Raw genomic sequence first — 21,640 nt, 5'->3', positions numbered from 1 at the left:
GGCCACCGCTCCATTTCTCCCCCGTGAATACCGATGACCTTGAAGGCTTTAGCGTGGAGCCTCTACCTGTAAGTCAATCGCCAGATAACCTATGACGGCAAAAATTACATCTCAAACCGTATTGCTTAAAAACACTCATTTATACTAGCTCCACTCTTAATTAAAAATCTTGATTAACTATTGTCATTCTGTTAAGGAGACGAGATAAATTACTTCGGTAGGCCGGCTATCTGGACCCAATGATGAGTAATGCTTTTGGCCAGTGCATAGCCACTGATTTCGATTAATATATAAATAAAATAGAAGATTTGAGGCAAGAAATACTATTAATATGCGTAAAATCATAGCAATTTTGCGTGTACTTGGCGAAAGTTCACGTTTTATCATGAGAGTGTTTAAGTTTTTTGATTAGGCTACACTGCGTTGCGATGTTTCCCCGAGAAACGAATTTGCGCTATATCAGAATTGCACTAATCGAAATTGCACTATACGAGGCATGGGTGTATATGGCTTTCGATATGCTCCAATAAGTTCAGTTTATAAAAATTGCCTATCCCTCATGTAGTAAAATATGTACATACAACGCCAAATGTACACAGCCACAATCACCACAATTCAGAGCTTTTTCAAATGACACTAAATTATACCTTTGATTTCCAAGTCAACAAGGATTTCTTAATTGAAGTCACTTGGGCATGATTAACTCATTAATGGTGGGGCACCAGCTGCAATTAATCGACTTTGGTTTCCTCATGAAGGAAATTACCATTAAGAAAATACTGAGTCCAATTAGGGATGTTTTGGCACAAATTATGGAATTAAAGATATCGCAGACACTACACTATAAAAAAAAAACATCTAGATAAAGATGAAAACATTGATGGACATAGTGAAGAACCTGAGCAACAATGAGAAGCAGGATATAAGAATATTTATACAGATTCAACAATAGAATTTCATTCACCAGTGATTGACCAGCGTCAGAAAGTTAATTGGTGGGTTTCAATTATGCTTTGATCAAAAGTACTACCACGAATGCCAATTTTCAATAATATACACAAATAGGTGCCCACTTAGCTCATAAGATGAAGGTAAAGAGATTTAAGCATAAACATTAAATGCATTCCTCCAATAACGTGAATGAGGACGAGGCAATTAAACGTTTTCAAATGCATTTTTCAATTTCAATCCATCCCACTCTGCTGGAGGCAGAGAGAAATGTTTAAACTTATTAATCAACTGACACATGTTTGGAACAGATGCTAATAATTCTCTTATTTTTCTATAGATTAACAGTGGAAAATTTATTGAACTCCAATTCTCAAACAGTCCCAAATTTAACATTTCAAAGTCCATCAATGCATGTCCACCATTTCCACTAATATATTAAAGATATGCTTTGGAAAAATGAGGTAGTTCCGAGGCAAAATTTGCCAGTTCTATTGTGACCTAATAACCAGAATCTAATGCATTACCATAGTATTTTCATCATGACAAATAAGGTACTCTACATTCTGGTGAACAAGACGACTCTATAACCCAGGAAAATCTCCTCGAAAGTCTGGGGTCATCATGTACCCATCATGTATCATTCGTAGTACATAACTAGTCTAAAAGGGGTTAATGGAATAAAAAGCACACTCGCCATTATTCTTACCATGAGTTCTTTTGGATTTACGAACTCCAAGGCATGTCGCTTGATGGCATGGAAGGCTGCATTCGGTGCATAGCCTGGGTGAGGAGGGGGTGGCGTAGGAGGGGGAATTTCACTTCTACCACTTTGTGATAGCTGCCTTCGCCTCATGGCCATCATACGGAGAACCTAAAAGCAAAATTCAAATAGGTAGATCAAAGCCTTAAAATTAAATGTATCCAAGTATATTCCAGAAATCAATTCATTACACCTGCACCCAAATTAATAAATGTCAAAAAAAAAAACATTTTTAATGAAAGGCAATGTTCTCCTCCAGGCCCATTCCTATTCGAAGTTCATTATATAAATACACCCATGTCTCGTATAGCACAAGGGATGCGTTCCTTGGGGTCTTTGCGCTATACGAATTTGCGTTCTACGAGAGCGTTTTAACATTGGGAAGATAGGGATGCGTTCCTGGTAGCATAGGTCTTGGGTATTGAATTTCCTCTAAAACATCTATATTCCCATAAAAAGCCTTAGAAAACATTATTTATATAAATGTTTATAGTTTAAAACATCTTTAAAGATAGTATGCACGCATTCAAAGACTTTTATTCACGTTTACAAAAATTCTTACGTGCTTTTGAAATTCCCTCCTCTCGAGCGGGTAGGCTAACATCTGCTATCTCAGGGGATCGTAATGCGTTTCCGGCAGTTGACGATTTTTCAAACTAGTCTAAAAACAACTATTATGTCACTCAGGCCCTTTTGTCGCTTATCGAAATGACAGGAAAATGCTACTTTGAATGTCATTTCATAGCTAGCGGAGTTTATGAATGATAAATCATTTTAATTTGAAGTCCTCCGAGTCATTAGCAGCTACGTGAAACAGCCTTTAAATGCCTTGAAACCTGACCCAGGTTTTCCTTCCCTGAAAATGAATGAACGAGATTGCATTCTTTTCCAAAACAATATCGTCTCGTCAACACTAAAAACTGGTTGAGGGGGAAAGGAGCCACTTCCAATCACAGCTAGGAGTTCATCAGAAAATGTTGCAGTGACTGCGCTATCAACACTTGCAGATTCACCTGATATCGCCGCACTGAAAATACCTGCTTGCCGTTTAAATTCTGGAACCAACCGGAGCTTTCACTAAATGTCTCGGAGCGATTACCAATCTCGTCTTTTTGTACTGATTCACTATGAACTTTCCGTATGTGTAGACCGCTTGATTGAAGTTGGTGTGGCTGAGGTCACTGATGTTTTAACTTCGTCTTTAGTCAGAATAAGGCATCGTGCGTTTAAACTTCCGAGCAATATCGCTTTGACGTTCTCCATTTTCAAAGCAATTGACCTCTTTCAATTCCTCTTCTAGGTTTATAGTTTTTCTTGATAAATTCTTGATTTTTCTAAACGCATTCCTATTTTTTGGCATATTCTCTTGGTTTTTACTCTGTATGGCTCTATCTAAATCACCTTCCACTGCTGAACTGTATTCCTGAGAAGCAGAAGGCCTACGACTTCGGGGAGGGAACGAAGCCATTGTGTTTGAGACTCTATAGCGGACCCTTTTATGTGTTGATGCTATTCATGCGCAACTCGGCCACCGCTCCATTTCTCCCCCGTGAATACCGATGACCTTGAAGGCTTTAGCGTAGACCCTCTACCTGGAAGTCAATCGCCCGATAACCTATGACGGCAAAAATACGTCTCAAACCATATTGCTGAAAAAAAATCATTTCCACCAGCCCCACGCTTAATTAACGAACTAAATTATTTATTATCGTTCTGTTAAGGAGACGGGATAAATAACTTCGGTAGGCCGGCTATCTGGACCCAATAACGAGTAATACTTTTGGCCATTGCACAGCAATGGATTTCGATTAATGTATAAACAAAAAAGAAGATTTGAGGCAAGCAATAATATTAATATGCGTAAAATGATAGAAATTTCCTGTGTACTTAGCGCAAGTTCACGTTTTATCACGAGAGCGTTTAAGATTTTTGATTAGGCTACACTGCGTTGCAATGTTTCCCCGAGGAACGAATTTGCGCTATATCGAAATTGCGCTAATCGAAATTGCGCTATACGAGACATGGATGTAATTTTATAGGAATAGCAAGTGAACTAGGAAGACTCATTGCTATACAACATTCAACTTCACAGTAAAAAAATTATTTACAGCAATTAGGTTTGGAACAATACCACAAAATGCTGATACTGTTTCTGATATAATTTCTCCTACCCCTGAAACTATTTAAGTTACAATTAGTTCAAGTGCAAATTCTACGCACTACCACAAACATTTTGAGCCCAGCTCATTAAATCAAATGATAACATTGAATAAGATACCGCAAAAATAAAACAGCCACTGTTACAAAATAAATATTATTGTCATTTGACTGCTTGACAACTTTTCTGACACATTTAAAAATACAATGTATTGTATTTGAAATGCTTCTCTTATTTACTTAATTGCATGAAATTTAGCTTTCCAATGTAGAGCTCACAAGTTGTCTAAATAAAACTATGAATTTTTTTTGGCATCAAAATAATGTTTTTCTAGTTCACAGCATGCATATTAATTACAAATATGATAATACAGAGCAGCCCATTACCAACATAACTGATGACATAAAATTCAAACGGAAAAAAAATCAACTATAACAACAGAATTGACTTCACTATAATCAAAATTTTGTATCTTTCTAACCGACAAGAGTCAATGGAATTGAAAATCAAAACACCAACAATTCACATCATTGACCTAAATGAAGAATAAAAGGCATTTCCCAATTTTGTACAATAACAATATGGGCAATGGTAATAAAAACTGAGGGCTGCACAAATATTTTGCATTGAGCATCATAACAACACCTGACCCTGTACAGTTGAAATAAATAAATGAAATTTTCTCAAATACCCAATATTCACAAGTCATTTTACCCTGAGGTTACAAATGATAATGTAATTCATCAATCAACCTTATTACATGTGTCATAAGATTACCTATCTTATGGGTTAAAAAAAATAAAATATTTTGATGACAAGACTCCTATAAGACTTAGCACCAAACCAAACACAAGTAAGGAATGTATAATATGCATACCTCGGCATTACAATGACGATCAAAAAGGTGTGTCATTAAAGAGAACCTCTTCCTTCTCATTCCATCACAGCGTTCCCAAAGACATGGCTGCTCTTCATTTGCATTCGTTGGACAATGTGCTCTGCATGCGTGCATGTAAACTTCATTGGCAGACTTAAAACACCTATTCAATTCAAATAAAAATATCCCAGAGTTAACAAAAAAAATTTGAGTCACCCTATTGACAAACAAAGAAACATTTGTAATTTAAAAAATATAGACTAAAAACAAGTTTATAAACTCCTGGAGTGATGCTGTTCTAAGTTAAGCACCCATTCAATTCAAAGGTAAAAATATAAAAAAATAATCAACAAATTTTTAAGTTAAAAAATTTCCAAAACAGACTTATAAATTTTCCAAGTAGGCTTCTGCGGAGATTATGACGATAAGCAGCGATTCTTCCAGGTTTCCTTCCGCATTTATCCATTTTGCTTTCACCAACATTCCAGTTGACTTCCTCAGGTCCGCTGAAGTTCAACGTGGCAAAACATTGGCAACTGGAATGTTGGTGAGACACTGTCCAGCAAAATGAATAAACGAGGAAGGAAACCCAGAAGAATTGCTGCCTATAGACTACTAAATCCTCATCGATTATCAAACTACTCAAAAGTTATGGTAAAATCAAGTCAAGATTATAGGCTGAAGGATGCTGCACATGGATAGGTCTTTCTGCTATTCATGGACATGACTTTTATGGGAAAAATATGTATATTGGGCTCACTTTATCATCCCCAACAACAGCTCCCTTAAAACTAAAGTATTCTTTGAAAAAATTGACTCATCACCCCATTAGCTGTGATCGAAGTTGCAGTCCTAACTAAAAACAGTGGAGTATCCATCATATGCACCAAGTTTTTGTTTGGTTATCTGCCCGTCACCTGCCTAGCAAGCCTTCTAAACACAACCACCTAAAATCCCTTTTTTACCCACTACATATGCAGCAACATACTTGCTTTACAATGTCATGGGCACAAAAGATCGAGAGAAATCATGACACATAAAGAAAGATAACAATTGCAAAGAAATGTATTTGGAATGGAATCTCCTTCTTTCACTAGGGTAATCTCATAGATTAGGACAGCCAGAGCACTACCATACATTGAAATCACAAACTGATAAAATATGAAAACGTTAGACGTCAGCCTAAGAGGTGAATGGATGGATTATGGAAAATCTGAAAGAATTTTCCTGAGCAGATGAAATTTATCCTAATCAAAGTTCTCCATAAGTGCCAAAACAAATAATTTTTCTTCTTCTCGAAAGAATAGTAAAGAGCTGATGGATTAAAATTTCCTCAATTACTACTACACTTCAATATATAGACATACCCTAATACAATGGCTCTAGGTTGGCATCATGCAATGAAATTTTTATGGATAGCTATGAATTACAAAACTAAAAACACTCTCTTCCTCAAAATATCATTATTCACAGAGAAAATTAGCTCTTGATATCATTCTCATAGAGGCCTGCCACCAGACTTGAAAATCAACATGGTTAACCTTATCATCATGGTTAAACCCCCATATGATTCTTCAAATTCAGGAACATTTACGGAAGTGAGTGGTTGTGAGATTGAGACTGTTTTAAGGCTGATAAAATTATTCCCAATGAAAAGGTTGCAATGACATGTTGGGCTCCATTACCTAACTAAGGATAACCATGCATTGTCATGCAGCAAAATTATCCCCAATCTTACCATACCTCACCATTGATTTTTCACAACATTGATTTCCAAACCATTCATCACTTAAAATGTTTTCTCAAGAAGCATTAAAATGGTCAAAAACAAATTATAATAAGATCAAATCTTTCCTTAAATGCATTTGTGGCTGGTCAAATAATTCTATGCCTCTAAAAAAACCATGAGACACAAAGACAGAGGCTTTGCCTTCCAAATTCTTAAAGTAATTTCAATAAAATTAATTGTAAATGATAGGACTAATACTACATTAGATTGCATACTTAATCTGCCCCGTCCAATTTAAATAATGATACACAGGAGATAATAAACAATCAAATAATAAGTCTTAATCTCGTCTACAAAAACTTAAATTTTTCATAAAAGTGACCATATTTTGAAAAAATGTAGTCGCCCACTTTTAGGAGCTTGCTATTCCTCTAAGTATTGTTACAATAACTAGCAATTTGGACAATAAAAAGCCATTTCAAGAATGCAAACCTTTACTCATTTCAAAAATATAAAATGTCCTTTAATTCCTAACAAATTTTTCTATCGCCAGCCTCCACCACAATGATTATTAACTTTATAATTTCCCAAGTCTCTCCTTCAGAAATTTCTGCCTTCTCTAAACTTTGCCAAACCGTGAAGTTGCAAGGCTCGAACTTCACATTCATCAACATTTAAAAGAAACCTTTTTCTTCTTTTTCAAACTCATAGCACCATTGCAATCATTGCATACTCATTCTTTACTATCATCAAAAACTGCATCAATCTGTTTAGCACTATGCCAAAAATAAATAAATGGGGAACAATTAAACATCAAACTGAAATTCTACAACTTCACCAGACTGTTTGTTAATATGTATTTCATGGATTATTCAATTTTACAGTTAACTAAATGTAATTAGGAGCAGTAAGATACAGTAGAAGATCGATAATCCATAAATCTAAATAACAGAATGATCTAAACAATGGAAGATTTTCCCAAGTTTTTCTAAATTTCTATTTTTAAAAGTTGCATTGCTGAAAATACGGCTCTCAAAGTGATTTAATCTGCAGTAGAATTCATGTCATCATCGTACCATTTCTACTCCTCAAATTTTCCAGATTCAATTAGGAGAGGAATGCAGAAGTGAGTTAAGGCTTACACTATCCATGCCCTAAATTACTTCTCATCTATCCATGTAGATATGCAGTTTTATGAAAAATGTGAGGAACATTTATTTGATTGGAGTTTGCATTTCTCCTTGATACATGTATGGTTGCCTAGTTTTTCAATCATTGAGCTCCAACAGTCATGAAGAGGAATATTACTAACTTCTATAATTTACACAAACTTATTTCGCAGCAGTGAGAATCAACTTTTTTTTTTAAATAAGTTTTTTCAGATGCAGTTTTCCCAGGTGAAATCACTCTTTGAAATCATCAGAATTTCATTTTTTTGTAAATCCACTAGTATAGTAGCCAGTTGCTTCATAAGGCCCTAGCAGTAGTTTTTATGTCAAATACGTTAATCCATATTCACAGAAGAGGTTCTCAAAACATTTAAACACTTCTAAAGGCTCGTGTTTGAAACTTTGGATTCACTGGAGTGGCTGCTGCTTGAGCCTCCTCCGAGATCGCTCGTTTCGCTGAATTATTTACGGAATACTCGCCGCAGCTGCAGTTTTTAAGGGCCGGAAGAGGCCACAGGAGGTTTTTGGCGCTCTCTGCAGAAAGTGGCTCAGTAGGCCGCGGCGGAATAGTTTACCGAGGAAGGGGAGGAAGAGCTTTTATTTCGGCGTTTGAAGGAGCGTCCCTTCTGGTTCCATCAAATCCATCCCTCCTTCTCCTACAACACGCATCGACCCGACCCTGAATCCTCGCATAACGGACGATACGGACGGATCAGATAGCGCGTATATTTTTTTCAAAGAGGATAACGTGGCGGAGGTGATGAAACTGTTGATGGGAAAACAGTCCCCTGAAGGCAACCGATGAAAGAACTATAAGGGTACAGTGATTCGGCCGTAAACGGTCATCATCTGCTCTTTAAAAAGAGACGTGGGAGACGGCGTGCACTGTAGTGTGATAAGAAAGGTAGAGTAAAGAGACAGGTTTCCTCGGTGTTTATCCGAGTTAGTTTTTTTATCACTCTTAGAACATGCTTTCGCCAGCGTTTACGCGGGCTTCTTTGTTGAGAAGCCATGTTTGAAAAATAGAAAGGGAAAAAATTTCCATTTTCCAATCCGATTCCTACTTCTCAAGGTATATTTTTTAATATTGTCGGTAGAAGTGCACAACCTATGGAGGCGTTAGTAAATGATAAAATATACGCAATTATATGTAAGGAATAACAAACAACAGAAATTAAGATAGGATATCTTCTTACTTATTGAATTTCGAAGTCCTTTTTCGTGACAAAATTTAAGAATCCAAAGCCGTAAATTATTAACCAAAAACCAAATACAATTTTCCTTTATGCTTTTTCATCTCTGCAAGAATTAGATGTAAATGAGTAGAAAAATTAGACCATCACTCCTGGATACCGATTCCAGCTAAGAAGATTCAGAAGAGTGAAAGGCCACCCCACATTACATTCCCTAGTTGGCTATTAGGTGGGCGGCCCATGTGCCTACAATCCGTAGGGCCTCTATCCGAATGAGTCATGTGGACTACATGACGATTTTTTATGAAGTTAATGCCAAGTCGTTTTTCCATAATAGGTAATCGCATTCTCTGCACTTATATGATTAGATGTGACTACTAATATTAAATGAAAGGGTTAAAATTCTCGATCAGTCATTGTTTACAGGAACGTATTCAAAATAGGATTACCTCTATTTCAAGGATTTGATAATTACTGATAAGTTTCTATAAGTAGCCGTGAAAATGGCACTGAATCTGCAAGAGGAGCACATTGAAAAATAAGGTGGGGCGAAATATTGACGTTTTAGTCGAATTCTAAAAATGCTGCACCATTTTCTTTCCTTTTACAGGTGGACTCATTAAGATTACTTTCAAGACTTATCTACCTTCAAGATTTACGGACAAAGAACTTCTTTAAATGTTTTCAATCATTTTTCATCAAAACTTTTATGAATTTGATTGGTTTCTCTTAATACTTAACCCTACACTCAACAATACATCATTTCTGCTGACCCCAGCACTTGTTCTGAAACAAATGATGTTGCTGTGGTGACTACATCCAGGTAACTGATCTATTCACTGGAAATATCGTTAATCCTAAATACGTCTCGTCCTGATTATTGATCTTCTACTGTATTTACCTAAAGTAAATAAAGGAAAACTGCAACATAATATTAATTTCATTCATGATAATTAACATGGATGAGTGGATAAGAAATTTAAAATAAAACCCTATTTGAAAGATGAAGAGAAAAAATGATGACTTAAATTTCAGAGCGAAAATGATTTCCCCATTCCATGACTAAAAGGTACAATGAAAATCCCTATCCAGGCAAGTGACTTGGCTGAAACTTTTGCACTAACTATATGGAAATACTGTTTAAAAAAAACTAAAAATCGCAAATGATTCAGTATACTTCACTTCCTTTCCAATATCATTTACCGAGGGCAAAAAAGCAATGAATTAACATGGATGGAAAAAAATATTTTACATGAAAGGAAATATTCTTCATGTAGTAAACAATGACATTAGATCCATAACGTTTCCAATAATTTGGAAAATAACTTACCTCATGCAGCCCCTCCACTCGCAAAGGAACTGAGAATGATGCAAGTCTCTGTGTGGACTAGGGTTGGGGTTCAATCTGCTATTTGCACTTGAGATGACAGACTGTTGCTGGGTGGTAGCATGATCCATATCATGTCCTTGTTGCCCTGCTCTAGGGGTTGGAGGCCTAGGAGGAATATTAACCAATGGTGGAGAAACACCTTTGCCAACTGGGGATCCACTGGGCACACCTACACCCATTGGCTGATTCACCTTAATGTTTGGTGAGAGCACTGGCTTGGGAGGATTTGACACCGATATTTGCTGCACTTTGGGCTGAGAGCTCATCGCCATTGTTATAACAGATGGAGATGGTGATTGGCATGGAATGGGAGTAGAGGAGGGAGTAGGCGAACGATTTGGGGGTGGGGGAGTTGCTGATGGTAGATGGTGAATTTGCTGCTGTGACAAAACTACACCACTTTGCTGGAGTTGTTCCTGATTCAGTTGCTGCTGCTGTGCTGGATTTATTTGCTGTTGCATCAATTGCTGAGTCTGCTGCTGCTGTAGTTGCTGGGGAATGGTTTGCTGTTGCTGTTGAACTTGCTGCTCCTGCTGTGCAAGCTGCTGTTGTTGCACCTGATGCTGTTGCAGCTGTTGTTGGGATGGTTGATGCTGTTGCTGCTGCTGGGGTTGTTGCTGAGTTTGGAGCTGCGACTGGTTTTGAAGTTGCTGCGATTGAGATGGTACCTGTACTTGCAGCTGTTGAGGAGCTGATTGTATTACATTTGACTGCTGCTGACTGGCTAATGAGGTCTGCTGAGGCTGTAAGTCAGGCTGAGTGGACGCATCAACACTATGAATGTGGGGTGACTGGCTTTGGGTTTGCACTTGCTGCTGCACATGAACAGGCTGATTTTGGACTTGCCCTTGCTGCTGTACCGGCATCTGCTGAGTCTGGTTCTGCATTTGGGGTTGCATGTGCCCTTGCTGCCCCTGAATTTGTAGATGCTGGTTCTGTAAGTCTACGTGCGATACTTGCTGAACCTGATGATTTTGTGGGGGTTGGTGATGCACTTGTGGCTGTACCTGCTGATGCACCTGCTGCTGTACTTGTTGTTGTGATATCTGAACTTGAGGTTGTCCAATCAGGCCATGATTTCCAACTATTTGGGCTCTAGCAGCTGCAGCTACTGGGACCGCAACTGTAACTGGACCACCTTGCCCACCTCCCATAACAGCTTGTGCTGCTGATACTGCAACTTGAACACAAGCTGATGTGGACACAGCAGCTCCAGGATTTCCTGATGTGGATTGTAATACATTGCTACTACTAGCTGTAGCTACACCCCTGGGGACCTGCATAACAACCTGCTGTGTACCACCAGCACCAGTGGCCATCATCATTTTTTGCCCTTGCGATTGGAGAATTATTATTGTTTTAGCACTGGTGCCTTGCTGCTGAGGTGTTTGAGCAACAAGCACAGTCTGAGTTTGTCCCTGCACTAATGCAGTCTGAGGTTGAGCAACAACATAGTTCACTCCTCCGCCAGGACCACCACTGCTAACCCCTCCACCACTAGAAGCAACTAAGTACTGTTGAGTTCCTGCTGTACTTGGGGGCTGAGTTGTCACAAAAACTGGACCCTGAGATGTCATTTGGGCATGTGAAACCAGTACTTGGGCCCCTCCTCCTTGAGAGATCATAACTTGGCCTGGTACTAGCTGTCGTTGACCTCCAGCAGAGGTAGCAACCAACATTCCAGCCGCCCCCGCCTTCTGTTGAATAGCAACCATTTGATGATGTTGAGGAACAGAAGTTTGAGTCCCTTGAGAAATTACAGTACCACCAGCTAAGCTTCCTGGAGGGGCTGCAAGCACAATCTGACGGGGAGCAACAGCAATCAATTGCTGTTCTCCTCCTTGACCCTGTGACACTAAAACCTGCCGGACTTGCTGCGCCGCAAGTGCAGGACTTTGAACAACAGTGGCTTGACTGGATACAGCCACTGAGCCATCAATCTGCTTCATAATTATTTGTGTGGGTTGAGACTGCTGTTGTTGGGATTGGTGGTTACTAACCACTACACTTTCTTGTGGCTGAACATTGTACTGAATATTACCACTAGATACATTAGTGGAACCTGTTGATGATGTCCCTTGATTTGCAAAAGCAACAGGCATGCCAGCCTGCTGCTCTTTTCCAATAATTGGTACAAGAGGAGGAGTGCTATTGCCATTGGGTACATTAGCCATGTGCACTCTCTTGACTTCCGGTTGAACTTCACGAGCCAACGGAGGAGCGGGTCTTTTTATAGCTTGCTGCTGTTGAGAAACTAATGGCTGTTGAGGCTGAGATTGTTGTAGAGGCTGCTGTTGAATGTGTTGTACTTGCTGCTGTGGGATTTGCTGCTGCTGTTGAGTCTGCTGTTGCTGGAGTTGTTGTTGTTGTTGCTGCTGCACCTGCTGTTGTTGCTGCTGTACCTGTTGTTGTTGTTGCTGCTGCAACTGTTGCTGCTGTATTTGTTGGTTATGCTGCAATTGCTGCTGCTGAATTATTTGCTTCAACTGTTCGACAGATACTTGAGACCCAGCTAACAACTCTTCCAGCCCACCAGCAATTCTAAACGTCTGAATAGAACCAGGTTGGCCACTTAATCCACCAGCATTGGCCCCAAGTAACCCCACAACTTGTACCTTAGCATCACTAGAGTTATTTGTTCCACCCATGCCCCCTAATACACCATCACCCGGCCTAACAACAACCCCACTACTGTTACCAGCTGAGATAACAACAGTTCTTAGTGGAGAAGCCTGCTGAGAATTAACCTCACCCAATGAAACTGTATTTGGGTTACCTCCAGATATAACAACACGTCCAACTACTACACCACCAGGCACAACTCCAGGTAAGCTACCAGAAGTTGTTGTAGTGGTGGTTACAGTCCCTGATGTTATTACACTTTCTGATGAAACAGTGGACACTGGTAGATTATTAGGAGCAACACTTCCTGATGATACCACAGGCTGTGAGTCACTGTCACCTTCAGAAGGATTACTATTTTGTTCCATTGATTCATGATTCTCCACAAGCTCCAAACCCTTCTCACCAATTCTAAGTTCCTTCCCCAAAACACCATTAATTAGAGGCTCCCTGGGTCCAACCTTCTTCTCAAGAAGATCTGCAAGCATCCCCTTAACTTTAGTTGCACCACCAACAGGGGTACTATTGGGAATTCTGCCAAGCCCACTCCTAGCAGAGTCCTTGGAAGAACTATCATCATCATTAGAAACCATTCCACCACCAATATTACTATTACCATCAATGTCTAGTGTATTAGGTACAACAGTACCACCATTGAGTAGTAATCCCTCAAAACTAGTCAATGAGTTTTCATCACCATCAGATGCACTGGGAGTAATAGAAGGAATGGGAAGGGGAGTTGTTTGCATGACAGAGTTTCCACCACCCGTCACACCACTAGACACAGTTGATGAAGATGCAGCAGAGTTGGAATCCTCATCTGGCCTCGGTGGTGGAGCACAAACTGGACTACGAACACCTCCAATTGCAACTAGAGGTGGAGGAAGCGATGTAGATGTTGGCTGAGGACTTGGTGTTAATGAATGAGGTGTCAGGGGAGGAGGAGGCTGAGGTGGATCTCTGCGACCTCGCAATGGAGAGTTTGATAGATGATTGCTGTCAGCCTTTTCAACACTCCATTGTCCTTGAGGTGAGAGTGGGGAGGCATTAACATCCCAAACTTCCTTCCCATCCACCTGAAATATAAATATGCATTTTAGCTGCATAATAAACATATAAATTTATAAACAACAGGAGTAACTATAACAGTCCATGAAGTGGATAAATCAATTATTGCATTTGAGCTTGATATTTACTATTCTTGAACATAGGAATTTTTATTACACTTATTTGGCCGTTTCATAAGACCAAAATTATAAAAGAGATGAGTGGTAGAAAATAATGCCAACATGATATTAAAAGAGGAAAATGATTCTTCTATTCAAATTAAAATTATTCTGAATATATAATTCCATAGATGTATCATTTTTTAAATAATTATTGCATAATGTCCATAATTTCTTGTGAAATGTGAGACTAGAAGTACCTATTGGTTCTGCCTCTGTCATATGCATGCCTATAGTGGGTGTCTTGCAGTGGTGAATACAGAAAAAACTCAAAGGGAGGGTGCAAAATATGTCTTGATCTACCTTTACATTTATCGTAATTATTTTAAAAAATCAAGTTACATGCGAAGTGTGAGAAAGTTTTATTTAAACTGATAATACACATGCAAGACAATGCCAGTATGATATCAGTGTTGTAGCAAGGATTTTGAAATTGGGGGGATTTACAAGAGACTGCGGGTCCCTTCTGGGGCAAATGGGAAACACCCCAGGGCAAATGGGGGTCCTCCCCTGGAAAATTTTGGGAATTTTGATTTTGAGCACGTGATTTCTAGGACTAAAATTGTAATTTTGAACCACTGTTTGTTAAAATTTATTAATTGACTCTTTTAAAGGCTCAAGATGGGGTTGTAACCCAGAAACAACTGTGGCTATGCCACAGTATGATATGAAGAAGTTACAATTGTGGAGTTAGATGTTTAGTTTAATACATGTTCAGTTTTCAAGGAGACAATTCTAAGGAAACCTGTTTTGCAACAGAGTAAAGAAACAGCAGAGAAATAAACAAAATGACAATAAGAAACAAGGCAAGGAAGATGAAAAAACACACAAATAAAAACTTAATGTAACAGTCAAAATGACCACTATTGGCACTTTTTAAGATATACAGTGGAACCTGTTTAGTACGTTTCTGAAGGGACCACAAGAAATGAACATACTAACCAGGAAAACGTGCTAACGAGGAAAGTAAAAAATAGCTGTCGGGGTTATTGCAATCTGTGGAAAAGTCGTCATAATTACAATTACTATCGGTAGTTCTCGTAGGATCGCCTTCCTGAACTCTTTTCACCTTTAAAATAAAGAAAATGGGCACTACATTGAAAAACAATACCATGTGAATAAAAAATCACAATGTTTCATAGATATCCCGAAGACAATTACATGAAAACGGCGTCTTTCTCCCGTGATTTATCCTATATGTATTTATAGAAAGAGGACAAGTACAGATAAGTCATTTCTTTTTTGTCACAGCATACTCGGAGAATATAAAAACAACCCTGAGTATGTGAACGGGTTGTTTTTAAACATCATAAAAGTTGGACAAAATTATATTAACCTTAAATTACGGCAACAGCCGTACACATTCGCGCTTTTGGAATAAAGCCATATCGATTTTTATATCGATCGATATATCGAATAATAACACGCAAGATTATTAGATTACGAGGTAATTACAAGATTTTATATTATACAGTTGAAATTTACTTTTAAAATTTGTTTGATGTCGTCTGCTTTCGTGCCGAGATCAAGTATTTTTAAGCTAAGCTTCGCGTGGAGATCCAGAGCATCGTCTGCTCCCACAGCAGTAGTCAAATACGCACGTACCACGTAGCATTGACGTCGTGCAGTACTGCTTTAGATAAAGAGGGAATTGGATAAGACTCATTTCTTCATCATGATAACTCGTGCAATAGCAACAATTGCCCACTCGTAAAATTTGTGCGCAGTGGGCACTCCAGAGGCAACAGAAGGTAAGGAGCTCGGGGTGGGGAAAATTGCGGCTTCTCATTGGCTACAGTTTTGCATAGTCAGACATTCCTGATAAATGGCCATATTTTATTATTCATCGCGTCATAACAATTGAAAAATGCATTTGGATAAATCACGGTCGAAGAAAGATATGTGGAATGAATGCAAGAATTTTAATGGCTAGTAATAATAAATTAAATCATGAATTCGGAGCTTTACGACCCTTAAGAAGATACTGGTGAACGAATTGCGGGTTGCGTCACGGCTAGCAATTGAGCGTACTAACCAGGAAAGCGCAATTTTTTCAAACGTACTAACCAAATACTTTTACCTGTATTTTGTTCCGATGGTACCGGGACCGAGAGAAATCGTCGTACTAAGGAGGAAAACGTACTAAGGAGGAACGTACTAACCAAGTTCCACTGTACAAACAAATAAATAATGAAAGACACTTTGTTTCTTCCTTCTTTGTTTTTGTTATTAATATGGAGCCCTTCCATAACGTACGTGCTTCAAGTTTCGATTTAAAATACAAACAAATATTTCATAAATAAAGAACTTGGAAATATATTTTTCTATTAAAATAAATTTGCAACAGATAGAAATTTAAATTCTTTTAACAAATCTTACAAGAAATCTAAAACAGAGATCAGTTTACTTCCTTAATGCTACAGTTAGGGATGGACGGATACAGGATTTTTTTCAAGATCCGAATCGGATAGTTGATTTCAGTTGTCGCATCTTCGGATATTTTCAGATCCCAATAAATTTTTAATTGCCTGCTATAAAACAAAGTAATCATTTAAGTGCCTTCTTGTTAAATGCGATCAAAGGAATGCTATTTAGATTTTCAAACACACTTTAATATTTTAACTGATTAAAGTCATTTTTATAAGCTTGCAAGTTATTCGACACTATTCAAATTTTCCTCACGCATGTTTCCTACAATTTTGTCACTTTCTCATCGCATGCAGACCTGTGTTTCAGCCGCAAATGCTTCTTCAGTTGTGTTGAGGAAGATTTTTGCACCTCCTCGTGATGGTTTCACGCCAAAGCATACAATGAGCTCTCCTTATCTCAATTAAAATGCTTCCACACAATTAAATACATTTTTATTAATACATATATCATCGAATTAAATTGCAACTGCTCAATCTGCAAAATAATTGACAATATTTAAAGCAACATAGACTTCATGCGCGACGAGGTGTGGGAACAGAACGAGACCGAGACCACTGCTCAGCGATCTCGAGAGGAAGGGGTGGGAAGCAGAAGCGTTTAAAGGAGAGGTGGAGGAGTAGGAGTGCGATCCCTCCCTCCGTCTTTCAGGCAGTGAGACTACAAATGAGAGGATGAACATGTCAGATTTTGCTACAGTAAACTCTCAATTATACGAAGTCAGCGGGATCGGAAGATAGGCACTTCGTAATATCGAGTTTTGTAATTACAAACATTATTAATAAGTCACGAAAAAATACTCACCTTTGTTCCCACCGCCCTGTTTCTGTCTTTATTAGCCTTGTTTAATGTTTGCAGTGGCTATTTAAGATGAAATTATGAAAAAAATGCTCTTTCTTACTGATTTTATGCTGTGAAAGATCGTTAAAAAACCTTACAACCCAAAACTCCCATTCTTTTAAGTTGAATATCAACGATCTTAGCACTAAAGAAATTCCCATCCATTTAAGAAAACATAATCAAATACGTAGCATCTTGAAAATTTTTGTACAAGAATTTAATCTGAGAATTTTGTGGTTATCTACGCATAAGATCGATATTTGTTTCCAACGCCTACGACATTTTGACGGCAGCCCGCCTAACCGCTATTTGTAACTCCCTCTATCGCCCAATATGTGATTCGTGCTTCCTAACTTGGCTAAAATGATCAGGGTCAATTACGGAATTGGCAAGGCAGGTAGCCCAGCTGTATCTTTGCCTGTGGGAGTGGGAGGGGATGCTAAATCCACCAAGTCTCATGGGAGCAAGAACAACTAAAAATACGTCAAGAAATGACAAAACACGTGCCGATACCAATAAAATGAATGCGGATAGCTAAGTTTTCCTCTCCATTTCCCCGACAATGGAAAATACTTTTCCAGCCCCTCTCCAGTTAGAAACTTACCCCCGCTGCCGGTAGAGATGAACCATGCACTTCCACAGTCAGAGAGCATTCCAAGGGGGTGGGGTAAATAAGAGTGCGATGGTTGCTGCCTGGTTGAGGAAGTGGGGGCAGGATAAAGAGAGGTGCAGCGGTTGGGAGGAGGAGTGGTGCGGCCTTCAGCCTTGCCTGAGACTACGTTTGGGGGCCTTTTTTTACAATGCACTCTAGGTCATCACCGGGAAATGCTACGGAAGGAGAGAAATCGATACCTCCACTGCAAAAACGCTCAGCAGTCGCCCACCGAATCAAATCTGCTCATCTTGTAGCCCAACAATACGAATGCGCTCAGCTGGCAGTGTCCGGAACATATCCCCTCATCTCCTATTCTCCAAGCTTGGAGCGTTTATGCTCCGGGCACTGTCAGCTGAGTGGATTCATATTTTTTGGCTACTAGATGAGCAGATATGCATCGATGGGCGACTGCTGAGCGTTTTTGCAGTGGAGGTATCGAAATGCTAGAGGGGGATTTGGGATGCGTAAGTTGGGTGTCAGGAAGATAAGCAAAATGCCATGGGAGAGAGTAAACAAAGGTTTTGGAAAGAAAGGTCTCTCAGAATGGGGGAACAGGTAGGAGTGCTACAAGAGAGTTCATGGTTAGAGTTGGAAGTGCCTCTTCATTACGAGTGGCCAGCAAAATAAATTGGTGGTAAATAGAGCCCAATATTTAAGATAATCCTCCTCACTTTCATCTCCGTCTTCACTGCTGTCATGTATGTCCACTGTTTCAACTCCACTGTTTGCTGCTTAGACAATCGCTAGGAACCGACTGAAGCCCTTTGCAAATTCTCGCATTAATTTAGTTCAAGCCTATATCTTACGATTCAGTGCTTCCAGGGCGAAAGACAGCCAGACACCGCCTCCCTCATAAATAGATAGCTAGGTAATTTTGTGAAAATTTAATGCACATAATCCTCAAATCCCCATTACAGTTGTCAATAGAGGAGCCATTTCACCCTTAATATCAGCTTGTGTGTAAAGTAGGTATTACATTATTTGTGATATCCTTACTACACCTCCCCACCTAGTCGTTGACAACCACAGTATTTCCGCATTATCCTTTGCAAATTCTCGCATTAATTTAGTTCAATCCTATATCTTACGATTCAGTGCTTCCAGGGCGAAAGACAGCCAGACACCGCCTCCCTCATAAATAGATAGCTAGGTAATTTTGTGAAAATTTAATGCACATAATCCTCGAATCCCCATTACAGTTGTCAATAGAGGAGCCATTTCACCCTTAATATCAGCTTGTGTGTAAAGTAGGTATTACATTATTTGTGAAATGTACCCTCTCTACATCGGCTACAGCGGCTATCATTTAGAGCATAAAAAAAACTAAAATATTGTCAGAAATTTGGTCTCATTCTTTTTTAAATCTCCTGCATGTCATTCAAAAGCTGAAGCAATCAAAACATCTTCAGGCCCAGAAAGTCACTCACCTCCAGAAACGGAGAATGAAGCAGGTAGACCGACAAAACGTCAGTTAATGAGATAGGGTAGGAATGTGAATTTGTACCCCCTGAAATGCGACGTTGAGAGATTTATTCTATCATTGAGTGACTTAATTCACTTCCTTCCTCGTGTTTCCAAACTTGATTTGAAAAGTGGTGTCATGCGGTCATGTTTTTAACGGCAAGAGCGTTGAAATTTGAGCAATTTTATGGACTTGCAGCATTTACTTGGTATGATTCAATTATATAGGGTTTAATTGGGAGTGTAAGAAATACCCCGAGCGACCTTCCTCACATGTTAAACTACAAAGTATTGTCCACGCGATGTTTTTGAGTATGCACATACAGAGAGAAATTGTGTCAGCCACAATATTTTTACTGAACTCCTACTTCTCCTTGATCATCCCTACCGTAAGTTTTTAGGTGAACCCTTTCCCTCCAAAGTTGCACTATCATTTAAGATTTCACACTTTGATGCACCACAGTCAGATGCACTGATTTTTATCGTGTTTTCACTGGAATAACTACTTTTGTTGACAAATTTTTTGCCGTAGTTCGTATAACCTAATGCCATTTGCTCCTGGGGACCGAGCCCAAGGCTCGTAATTTCAAAGCATTTCGTACTATGAAAACTTCATATTATCGAAGAGCGCCATGTATTTACCATAGGCTTTTCACCGGGACCACAATTTTACTTCGTATTATTGAAAATTTTGTAATATCCTGCATCGTATAATCGAGAGTTTACTGTATTTTGTATAACGTTTGCCTTCAAAGCGAAGCTGTGCGAACTACGTGATATATGCAGTTGGCGTTTCCGGTCAGTCTCTCCTTGGTTAAGGAGGCTGATGATACACTTGTTTCTTTGAAAATTGCCCTGTTTGGACAATGTTGAATATAAGTATTTGTAACTAGAAAACAGCGGCTATCATTTAGAGCATAAAAAAACTAAAATATAAAAACTAAAAAAGCTGCATTCACTTAAGCATTTAAAATTTAAAATTTCAGATCCAGATCCGATGTCTTCAGCGAATTTCGATCAGAAGTATCCGGTGAAGGGCAATATCCGCAGATATTTGGATCTGAAATATCTGATCCAACCATCCCTAGTGATAATAATAAGAATAAATTGTAACTCACCTCCATAGACATGATACGAGCACCATTTATCCTAGATATCCTTGGGCGTGGAGAAGTGGGTTCATTTATTTTTCCTCCAATCACGCTAGTAGTTAAAACAGTTCCAACCACAGTTCCTGCCTTATTAGTGACAGGACTTAGATGTTGCTGCACTTTTTGTTGCAGAGGGAGCTGGGCAGGATTAGCAGGGGATGCTGTACTAGTCACATTAGGTGTCATGGCAGGAGCAAAGGGTGTTGTGGGCCGTGTGCAGTTTTGAGTTGCAATAGTGGTGGTTGCGGTTGTAACAGTTGTGGTAGTTGGTGCATTTGTCTGCTGCTGCTGAAGTTGCTGCAGCAGCCTTTGTTGCTGTTGACGCTGTGCCACCTGCATTTTCACAAAATAAATTATTAAAATTGAATAAAAAACATGATGAAACAATCTTCAACAATTCTATTAATCCGTCATTTCATATAGATTTTACAATGGTCTGAAAGAAGACAATAAAATATGTATCACAAGAAATTTAAAACATGCCATTTTCAATGCTCATAGCACATGTTTATTTCCAGATGAGCTTCGTGAACAATACTTAAAAAAATACAAAATGGCAATTCAAAATTACAAATAACATGAGATTATAAATCATCAATTAGAAATTGGAATTCATGATGTACAATATTATTATTTCAGCATGAAGTACTTGGGCTTTCTTTCAATCAACATTCATTCAACTTTAATACTAGGTAGCAACCATCCGATGGAAACTACATGAGTGAATAATTAGCAAGTGAATGAGAGAAAATGTTAATAAAGAAGAATTGCTACATTAGTTAGTAATTTTCACACACAGCATAACCTGTTGAGTAAATAGGTACATATTGAAACACAGAAAGTATTCCTTCACATAACAAAACATAGACACAAATAGTACCCACCTAAAGAAAGCAAAGAGAAAACTCATTCTTAGGAAGCAATCAAGCCACTTTAAGCCAAAGGATGATGCCATTATACATCCTTTGATTCTAGGCCATCAATAATATAATTAAACTATTTTGTGACCTCCATGAGAAAAATTCTCAATT

At 38.7% G+C, this 21,640-nt stretch overlaps 1 protein-coding gene across 4 annotated transcripts in view; it reads right to left on the bottom strand.

Annotated features, from left to right (window-relative positions):
* Nucleotides 1-21,640, bottom strand: part of LOC124161958 (AT-rich interactive domain-containing protein 2) — a 151,121-nt gene that overhangs the window by 15,481 nt on the left and 114,000 nt on the right. For all 4 annotated transcript variants that reach the window (XM_046538235.1, XM_046538236.1, XM_046538237.1 and 1 more), the window contains 4 exons: nt 20,577-20,942; nt 10,168-13,925; nt 4,747-4,909; nt 1,658-1,822 (listed from right to left, as the gene is read on the bottom strand). In XM_046538235.1, coding sequence (XP_046394191.1) covers nt 1,658-1,822; nt 4,747-4,909; nt 10,168-13,925; nt 20,577-20,942 — 4,452 coding nt within the window. The remainder of the gene's footprint in view (nt 1-1,657; nt 1,823-4,746; nt 4,910-10,167; nt 13,926-20,576; nt 20,943-21,640) is intronic.

Source organism: Ischnura elegans, chromosome 7, assembly GCF_921293095.1.
Source record: "Ischnura elegans chromosome 7, ioIscEleg1.1, whole genome shotgun sequence".
Classification (NCBI taxonomy): domain Eukaryota; kingdom Metazoa; phylum Arthropoda; class Insecta; order Odonata; family Coenagrionidae; genus Ischnura; species Ischnura elegans.
Note: the sequence above shows the minus strand (reverse complement) of the source record. Positions and strands in the feature narration are given on the sequence as shown.